General features: G+C 52.8%; 1 protein-coding gene across 3 annotated transcripts; it reads left to right on the top strand.

Annotated features, from left to right (window-relative positions):
• Positions 1-7724: 7724 nt before the first annotated feature.
• RHOB (ras homolog family member B) lies at positions 7725-9649 on the top strand. Of its 3 annotated transcripts, none has more exons than XM_040992899.1 (2): positions 7736-8255; positions 8508-9649. In XM_040992899.1, exons 1-2 carry the CDS (start codon positions 8100-8102, stop codon positions 8688-8690), a joined length of 339 nt encoding a protein of 112 aa, XP_040848833.1. In that variant the 5' UTR covers positions 7736-8099; the 3' UTR covers positions 8691-9649. The 3 variants fall into 3 exon arrangements, with proteins under 3 accessions (XP_040848831.1, XP_040848833.1, XP_040848832.1); XM_040992898.1 differs by having other exon boundaries at positions 7736-8228; positions 8289-9649; XM_040992897.1 differs by having other exon boundaries at positions 7725-9649.
• The last annotated feature ends 448 nt before the right edge of the window (positions 9650-10097 follow it).

Below are 10097 nucleotides of genomic sequence, written 5' to 3' on the forward strand. Positions count from 1 at the left end.
CTGAAGAGCTGTGTGGGGAGGGGCGGGGGAGCTCCACTTTTCCCTTTACAAATGAGAGGAGGAGACTTGGAAGGGATGTTTCGCTCAAGGCTGTGGAGCAAGGAGCAGAAGCGTTCAAAGGCGCCTCGGTAGCGCCTGGCCCCCTCTGGCCACACGCTGGTTTCCTGAGCTTCTGCTACTTTGATAAATCCATGTGTGATTCCCAGCATGTACCCACCATGGTGGTGGCAGCAAGTAGTTGCTGGTGGGCTTGTGAGGGGTGGGTTTGCTGACTACAGCAGGCTCTTGAGACGAGAGAGAAGTCTCACGCTGCTGTCATCAAGCAACCTTTGTGCATAGAAAAAAGGGACATCTTTCCATGGAGGCCTCATCCTTCCTCCCAAATCACTCTGGCCAGAACCTTTTCCAACATCAAACCTACACAGTCAGCGTTTCAGACGGGATGAGTGGGCTTCTTTGTTTTCTGGAAAACTTGTTAATACTTGAGATCTTGCTCAAGCCCTACCCCCCAGTGTGAAGACCTCTTCCCCATCCATTTACATGTTTGTGCCATCACATGTTCTGGGGGACGGGGTGCGTGGCATTGCGTGTTTGCCCTCCGCCTCACTTTCCTGACTCTACTCTCGGCCTTGTGTGTATTTAGTTGAACCGAAGAGTAAGGCTCATTTGAGTGTTCCTGAGGACAGTCTGTACTCACCACTCTTCCACCAAAATTGGACCAGGACTGGCGCTGGTACAGTGGTACAACAGGCTAACCCTCCACCGCTACACGCTGATAACCCCTATGAGCACTGGTTCATGTCCCAGCTGCTGCACTTTTGATTCAGCTCCCTGCTTGTGACCCTGCACCCTCGTGGGAGACTTGGAAGAAGCTCCTGGCTCCCAGCTTTGGATCAGCTCAACTCTGACTGCAGTGGCCATTAGGAGAGTGAACCATCAGGATCTTTCTCTGTCTCACCTTCTCTCTGCAAATCTTCCTTTAAAAAAAAAATTGGACCAGGACTAGATCTGGCTTCTCTTTTTCAGAAAGCCAATAGGTCCCCACGGGTAGGGGCAAAGGGAAGTTGCTCTTCTATCCTTCCCCCAGGTTGGCTGCAACGCACTGACAGGAGGAAAAGGCTTGCTCTGGGTGGCAGTGGGCGCTGGGGGTGGGACAGGACAGGGAGCAGTCAGAACTGGGTGGGGTGGAGTGAGGTGGACAGAGAGAGCAGGAGGCTGCTAGTGGTTCAGGGAAGATGACAGGGCTAAATGCTGATCCTTCTTTTTGAAAAGAAACTCAGGTCACCAGGAGAAGGGGCCCAACCAGCTTCTGCCTTTCATGGCAAGGCAAACATCAGGCCATGGCAGAGAGGGACCGAGGCGAAACAAGGAAGCAAACACACACAACACACAGAAAGCCTGTGAGGTCGAAACTTGGAAGAAACCTAGAAGCCTGCCTGGGGAGCAGTCTAGGAATTACACCGCCAGGTCCTGTCAACAGCTGATAATCTTTGGAGGCAAGTCCCGGCTTCCCCCAGGGGGCTATCCCACCCAGGAAGCTGTGCTGACAAAGCCCCAGGCAGAATCTCACCAGTTGTGCCTCTGGAAAGGCCCCTCCCAGAAGAAGGGTGGGGCAGTCTGGCCCTCCAGGTGTGTTCTGGTCTTTAAATTTCACTGGCTTGCTCAGGCATCTGTCACTTTTCTCTTGGAACAAGGACCTCCAACCTGGCCATCTCCAGTCACATCCAGGTGCCGTTCAAACATTGCCTGGTGTTGGGACGAAGGCTGGCAGAGATGAGGAGGGCACTCACTGCTCTAGCCAGGGAGATGAAAAAGGACTGAGAGGTCACTGGTTTACAAAGCTGTGCACGGGAACAAGTGTCCGCAAGTGTTCCAAATCCCTGTGCTTGTCCAAGTGCCTGAAGCGGGTCAGTGATGCATTTAGGATCAAAAACAGACCATCTTACAGGCAGGAAGATGGGCAGGTTCTAGAAGCCCGCACAAGCCTTGCCCCTGTGGGAAAGAACAGAGTCTGAGGGCGACCCGGAAAGCCATCGGACCCTGTTGGGAGCAGTGTTGTCCCACGTGCTCATGTTCTGTACTCATTGCATAAACACAAGGAAAAGGGCAGCGTAGGCATTTGGCCTAGCAGTGAGGATGCCAGCAAGCCATGTCTGAGTGCCTGGGTTCCACCCCAGGAACCACTGGGTCTGTCCCTCAGCTTCCTGCTAACATGCACACTGGCAGGGCTCAAGTGACCAGGTTCCAGTGACCACCCTGGGAGACCCCAGGCTGAATGTTGGGCATTTGGGGTAAGAAAGAAGCATCTGGGGAGCTCTCTCAAATAAATATCTTAAAAATACACAAAAAGGTGAAATCCATTTGAATTAATGCGTTGAAATATATCTATCATACTAAATCTTGTGTATTTAAAAATACATTTGCTACATCTAAAGCATTACTGTTTCAAGATGTAATCCATATAAATTATTGAAAATTGACAGTGGGTTTTTTTTTTTTTTTTCATCTAGCTCTTCAGAATCGAAGAGTTTATTTCACAGTTAACAGCACATATCCCTCTGATTCCTATGTTGTCACTGAGAGCCATCTCTGGATGAACAGGTGGACTCGCTCAGCCAGGCGACTGCAAAGAGAACAAAAGGTTTTGGAAAACAGAACTGAAAGCCGGGTTTTCATATGAAATTACCATGAAACAAGACTAGACACCCGGTTCCCCAGGGCACCAGTGACACTCGGACAGCAGCTGATGCAATGACAGCGCTGTAGGATGTTGTGGTAGGGTGACTCACAGCAGCAACCTTGTTTCTTTTCTCACATGAAAAAAGAATTTTCATGCGGACAAACTCTCATTGGCAAAGCAAGATTTATTTAAGGAGAAGAGGGAAAGAAGCTCCTGTCCCAGTGACAGAAGAAAAGGGACCCGGTGAGCTTAGTATTTTTTTATACACCATTCTAATTTCGGTACTTCAAAGGGGTAACGGAGAAAAGAAATAATAATAATAATTAAAAAAAAAAACCACCTGCTTGTATTGGCCAGTAATGTTTACCTAAAAACAAAAGGTGAGACTCTTAGTTTCCTGAGGTTGAAGACAAAACAAACATTCCTTTGACAGTGACCAAAGTGACAGGTCTGGTCAGTCTGCTTGTTTTAAGAAATGGGAATTGATGTATTGATTCTGTCCTCTTGTTCTCTCCGCAGAGGGAAGACTTCCTTCCGGAAGGGTACGGGGTAGGAGAAAGCCCTGTTCTTTTGCATTCTAAAAGTGTTGGGCCCAGCACCCCGTAGCCTAGTGACTACAGTCCTCCTATGCACGCCCGGGATCCCATATGGGCACCGGTGCGTATCCTGGAATCCTCTCCCAGGTCTCCCACTTGGGTGCTGTGTCCCAGGGATTTGGGCCATCCTCGGCTACTTTCCCAGGCCATAAGCAGGGAATTGGAAGGAAGCGAAGCAGCTGGGATACAAACTGCTGCCCATATGGGATGCCAGCGCTTGCAAGGGGAGGATTAGCTAATTGAGCCACCATACTGGGCCCTTTCACTTTTTAAAGACTTACTTTGCCAGGGGGCAATGATGTCTGGGGGTTTCCATGATCTGGGCAATTGCACTCAGAGGTAGGTGAAGGGACTGAGACCAGGTGGCTTAGAGGAGGGCAACTGCAAGGCGTGTCTGGGTCAGGCCACAGCACCTGTCCACATGGGAGAACTGGGGCTGGGCTAAGGAGCATCATCCACCACCACTGGCACATGTAAAAGCTGAGGCTGGGGGTATGCCCGGCCAGGCTAGGCCACAGGACCTTCTTACAAGTGTCAGGGCAGGGGCTGGGCCATGTCAGGCAGGGCTGCAGAACCCATCAAGATGTGAGAAAATCAGATCTGGGAGCAGATTCTGCAGGGCATTTATGGGCTCTCCTCTGTGGGACTGCAGCACCTGCCATTTCACATGAGAGCTGGGGGTGGTGATGGGCTTAGTCAGGTTGGACCACAGAACTAACACTCACTGGAGCCCAGGGCTGGAAGGAGATGGGCTGGGCCAGACTGCAGCACATACCAGCACATGCAAGACCAGAACGGAGGGCAGACCATGTCTGGGAAGGCACAGTACCAGCTGTTACACATGAGATTCGGGGCTGGGAGCAGTACTGGTAGGAAAACTTGGGGAACTCCCTTGCTAGACTCTATCTCCCTCTGGTGAGTATGAGAGCCAGGGATGGGGGTAGGCCAGGCCAGGCTGTGCCGCAGCACCTGTTGGCATACACGTGTGCTGGGTTTGGGGGCAGGCCTGGCTGGGCCAGTCCACAGCACACAAGAGCATGAGCAAGAGCATGCAGACCAGGCCAGGTTGGACTGCAGTACTCACCAGTTCACATGAGGGCTGGAGCTAGGCTGCTGTATCTGCTGACAAATGCCAAGAACGGGCAAACCATCTCCGACTGGGCTGCAGCACCAGCTGGAATGTGCAAAACCCGGACTGGGAATGGGAACTTCAGACACTCCCCGGCTGGGCTGCTGCTTCCACCTGGTCAGCGAGAGCTAGGACTCGGGGTTGGATCATCCAGGTAGGGCTGCAGTACCTATTAGCTGGCATGTGGGCTGGGACTGGGGATGGGCCAGACTGAGTAGGGCCACAACACCTGCTGGTGAATGCTGGGGCTGGGTACAAGTCATTCAGGATACACCACAATGCCCTCTGGCAGGCATAAGATCTGGGGCTGGGAATGGGCCTGGTGGGAGGAAGCATGGGCACTCCCTGGTGGGATTACAGCCCATGCTGGTAAGCTAGGGCAAGGCTCTTCTCCACATCAGAAACTTTAGAGTGTCGTCCAATGACCATTCCCTTCCTTGAGTGCTGAGGTAGTTTGACAGCAGGAAGTGCCCCCCACCTTCTGCACCTGCAGATGCAGGAGGAAAAAAAAAACCTGAAATAATTTTATTTACTACCTTCCTTAATACCTTGACTTTCAACACCTTAATCAGAAGTTCATGGGCATGTCTCCCTCTCAACTATTTAAACAATATTAAAAATTAGAATTAAAATAAAAACTAGGAAGTTATTTTTAAGGTGCATGTGAAGAAAGTTTTTTGCTTATAATTATACATACATGCAGACTTGTAAATCAGATTTTATATACTTTGGAAGATTTAAAAATAAAGATGTTTATAAATTGAATGTTTTTTGGCTAATGAGTTATTTTAAATGATGTTTCAACTTCTTATTTCAAAGCAGATTTATGGATTTTTTAAAATCATTTTTTCAAAACAAAAAGCCACCAAGGCTACCACCAGGTGGCACTAAAATCTAATAAAAATTCAATTCCAGGCTGGCCTTTAAGGAGTGAGGAGCCGATTTACAAGGAGATGCTGGGGCAAAAGCAAAAACAACAAAGCCCTTCCAAACAAACAATTTAGAATGTGAATTGGAAACAGGTTAGTATCTCTGTCTCAAAGTCGCTTTCCCTCTTTCAGTGGGGTGAGTATGTGATCTGTCACGCCAGGAATAAACATGTTAATAGTTCTTACAGTGATTCGTTGTCATCACACTTCTTTCAGTGGCAAGGTTTTCTGGAGGGTAAGGGAGGAGACTGCAGGGCACCTGACCTAGTTTGGAAAAGTTGTTCTGGGAGGGGAGCAGTCTTTTGAGGGCCAATCCACCAAGTTAAATGTTCTGAGAGGGAAGGGTTTGAGAAGGAGAGAAAGAGAGAGAGAGAGAGAGAGAGAGAGAGAGAGAGAGATCATGAGAAGTTGCTGCAGAACACAGATTTTTCTATTTGTTTACTTTGGCATATTTGCCAACTGTGTATTTTTAGAAATTATTGTGTTGCTGAGATTCAAGATAGGAACAGCTCATAATTTGTCTGAAAATCAGGAAATCAGTGAATTTAATCCCTCTTCCTGATTCTTTTGTACTTCAGTGTTTTTTTTTAAACTTTGTTTCATGTTTTCAGAATATTTGAAGTTGAAGGACATAGCCAAGATTCCCAAGCTATATTAAGACCAAGGAAAGCAATGTTAACAATACATCTATTTAAAAAAAAAAAAAAGGCGAGTAAAAGAAGAAAAATCCTGCCAGATGAGATTTTCCTAGTAGCCTAAGATTTTTTTTTTTAAGTTTCCAGACTGGCGTCCTAAACCAAAGATTAAAACTATCTATTTTTTTGCTGATCAATTGGTTCCTTAGGTTTAAAAAACAAGACACACTCCCTCAAAATATATTTTTTAAAAATCGGGGTGCTGTGGTGGAACCCGTGTGGTGGAACCCTTCTGGTTCTTCGAGCGAGGTGTCCCCAGGCAACCTGACCAGTTCCTGTCAGGATGAACACACTCAGACGAGACTAACCTATGAATGGCCCCCCAAACACCAGCGGGGAGCCAGCTGCCTGCCTCTACTTGGTTCGGTGGGTTTTAAAGCAGACTCTGGAGCACTTCCTCCCTCGGCCCCGAAAGTTCCTGAACGTTCCCAAGTTTGCAGTAACTTGCCAGGTCTCCTCAGGGGCTGGTCACTGTGCTAACCTTCAGGCCGCTGCGACCCGACAAATCTTGGGGGGCTCCACCCACCTGCCGTCTAGGAATCCCAGGCAATGGCTCAGCGGGAAGCGGTGTATCACTCTGCTGACACCTGGCCTCCCGTGTCACTAGCCTGTCCATCCCGTGCGACCACACCAAGCCCTTCCCTCCCACTTGCCGCCTTTGTCCCAGCTGCTCCTCTGCCCACACCAAGGCCGCCCTGGCGCCGCCTTCTCACCTCTTCTGTCCCTGGCGGTGAGCTGCCAGGCCTCACCTCCCGCAGCCTCCCCGGGGCACGCGAACGCAGTCCTGCCGCTGATGGCATCTGGGACCCCAACTCACGCTGGCCCCCCGAGCTCAGCACCCCTTCCCACCCGTGGTCCTTTTCCCAAAGCAGACGGGCCTCCCCCCTTTCATTCATTGTCCTGGGAAATCCTGGGAGGGTTGGACGGCTTGGCCCAGGTTACGGTTAGCCTCCCATTCTATGGATTCAAGGCCAGGTTAGAGGAGGGAGGCCCAGCTGGGAGGCCAGGCCACCTCCGAAAGAAAAGAACAAACCTTTCAGTTTTGGAAACAAGTGTGTGTGTGTGTGTGTGTGTGTGTGTGTGTGTGTGTGTGTGTGTGTGTGTTTACTTAAAAACAAAACCAAGTTCCCAGAGCCGTCCCTCCCCCTCCTCAGGTCCGACCACCCTCCCGGGAGTTTGCCCGCAAGCCGATAGTTCTGCCTAGGAAGTGGGTGCCGACACCATCCCGTTTTTATCCTTCACCCCCTTCCCCAGCCAATCGCTGCCCCGTCTAGGCAGCGCGGGCTCCAGGCGGCGAGCCCCTGGGCCTCTGGCACAGCGGCCGCGGCCACCTCAGCCGGGGAGCCGGGGCCACCTCAGCCCCGCAGCACTGGGGCCACCTCAGCCCGGGAGCCGGGAGCCGCGGCCACCTCAGCCCCGCAGCACTGGGGCCACCTCAGCCCGGGAGCCGGGAGCCGCGGCCACCTCAGCCCCTGCAGACTCCCGCGCAGACTCCCCAGCGCCGCCTCTCCCAGCCCGGCGGCCAGGACCGTCAATCAAGCCCGTGCAGCCCCGCCTCCGGGCAGCAGCGGGCGGCCAATCCGAGCCGAGCTCCGCAGCGATGAGCTCAGCCGGCTCCCTTCCCATTGGGCGGCTATATTAAGAAAGTGGCCGGACTCTTTAAATAGCGGGCGCTAGGGCCGCAGCCCGCATCTGCCACCGCAGTCTGGCCGTACCCGTCTGCGCCCTTAGAGTCACGGCGAGGCCCCGCGGGACCCGGGAGGCAGCTGGGCCGGCACAGCGCAGCTCCAGCGTCCGTTGTTGCGCACAAAAGCAGCCGACCCGCGCCCGGGGTGCGAGCTGCCCCCGCCGTCCGCGAGTCAGCGCGGCTGCACGCGCCGTGCGCCTTATGCCCCCGCGCCCCCGCCGCGGCAGCCCGAGCGTCCCGAGAGATCGCGCCATCGCGGGGCCTGGGTGCAGCTAGCAACCCTCGGCCCCTCAGCGCGCAGCCGGACGTGAGCGGTGAGCGGCGAGCCGGACGGCAGCGAGGCGCTCGCGGGCCCCTTCCTGCTGCCCGGGCCCGGCCCGCTCATGGCGGCCATCCGTAAGAAGCTGGTGGTGGTGGGCGACGGCGCGTGCGGCAAGACGTGCCTGCTGATCGTGTTCAGTAAGGACGAGTTCCCCGAGGTGTACGTGCCCACCGTCTTCGAGAACTATGTGGCCGACATCGAAGTGGACGGCAAGCAGGTGGAGCTGGCGCTGTGGGACACGGCGGGCCAGGAGGACTACGACCGCCTGCGGCCGCTCTCCTACCCAGACACCGACGTCATTCTCATGTGTTTCTCGGTGGACAGCCCGGACTCGCTGGAGAACATCCCCGAGAAGTGGGTGCCGGAGGTAAAGCACTTTTGCCCCAACGTGCCCATCATCCTGGTGGCCAACAAGAAGGACCTGCGCAGCGACGAACACGTCCGCACGGAGCTGGCGCGCATGAAGCAGGAGCCGGTGCGCACGGACGACGGCCGCGCCATGGCCGTGCGCATCCAAGCCTACGACTACCTCGAGTGCTCCGCCAAGACCAAGGAGGGCGTGCGCGAGGTCTTCGAGACGGCCACGCGCGCCGCGCTGCAGAAGCGCTACGGCTCCCAGAACGGCTGCATCAACTGCTGCAAGGTGCTATGAGGGCCGCGCCCGGCCGCCTACCCCTTACCGACGCCCCCTCCCGGGCCGGTCCCCTGCGAGCCCGGAGAAGGGGAGGCCCGCGCCCATCACCAGGGACCCCACCAGTCTGCCTGGCGTCTGCGGCGCCGAGAATCGCGTGGGCATCGGGCGCCCCCTTCTCAGTGTCTGTGTGAGTCTAGCCGTGTGGCACAGGCCCGGGCGCCACTACTGAGTGCTAAGGGTCCCCCTGGACATCCTCTTCTGAGGAGCCAAGCCTCAAGACTGTTTGACTGCGTGTACGTTCGACTGCCCCTCGCCATCATTTTCACACCACTCCCCTGCCACCTCGGGTCCCCAGGGGGTGCGAGTGCGACCGCGCCCCATCAGATGTTCGCTGGGACCCCGCGAGCGCCTGCCATGTCTTGTTTGTAACATAGACCCTGGGAACTGCGGGAGGGAGGGCGGGGAGGAGGGAAGGGTGTGCTATAAATACAGATCTAATTTTATTTTCGGAGGAGAGATGGTGTTATTTAATGGTAGTGGTGGGTGTAGTGGCCAGGGCGTTGGAAGAACTCTGGCCCAGGCCGGCTCAGTTGCCCACCCAGGCATGAACAGGACTTGGCCATCTTTCTGACCCCTCGGGAAGACATTTGCAACTGACTTGGGGCTGAAGGGACACAGCTTCTAGACACAGAGTCTCCTGCGGGCCAGCCCCATAGCGAACCCCTCTGCAGCTGGCGGAGGGAGAGTGTGCGTGGGGGCTGTTTTTGCCATAAGTGAACTTTGTGCCTGTCCTAAAAGTGAAAACTGTTCAGTCCAAGAAACTGATGTTATTTGACTTATTTAAAAGCTGAAACTTTTTTTTGGGGGGGGGGAAGAATCCTTTGCACAGTTTCATTGTTTGACACTTAATGCACTTGTCATTTGCATAAGGCAGTAGCATTCTGTATGCTGTAACCTCATCTACTTCTGATTTTTTTTTTTAAAAAGAAGAAATGATGACTTTAAAACAGGAAGAACAACACCCTAGTAATTTTTCCTTTGTTTTCTTGAACAAAGTGGCACCACTGTTTTGAGATTTTGTTTGTGCAGGTTATGCACACGGTTTTGATCAGAGACCTAACACGTGTTGGGGCCTATTTAAGACTTTTTTTCTTTTGCCACAAGGTAGCCTCTCCAGCTATGTGAAGTTTTCTCTGCATCTCTACACAGAGAATACACCTGCCCCTGTTTGTCCTTCCCCCCTTCCTGCCTGGTGGTACTTCTACTAAATTGTTGTCTTGGTTTTTTTTTTTTATTTTTTAAATAAACTGACAAATGACAAAGTGGTGAGCTTATGATGTTTACATAAAAGTTCTATAAGCTGTGTATACAGTTTTTTAATGTAAAATATTAAAAGACTATGATGATGACATTTATAAAATGGCT

Source organism: Ochotona curzoniae, unplaced genomic scaffold, assembly GCF_017591425.1.
Source record: "Ochotona curzoniae isolate NIBS_2020 unplaced genomic scaffold, NIBS_Ocur_1.0 contig_883, whole genome shotgun sequence".
Lineage (NCBI taxonomy): Eukaryota > Metazoa > Chordata > Mammalia > Lagomorpha > Ochotonidae > Ochotona > Ochotona curzoniae.

Excerpts from the sequence above, each read along its gene's own strand:
- RHOB (XM_040992897.1), top strand. The coding sequence starts at position 8,100 with ATGGCGGCCATCCGTAAGAAGCTGGTGGTGGTGGGCGACGGCGCGTGC.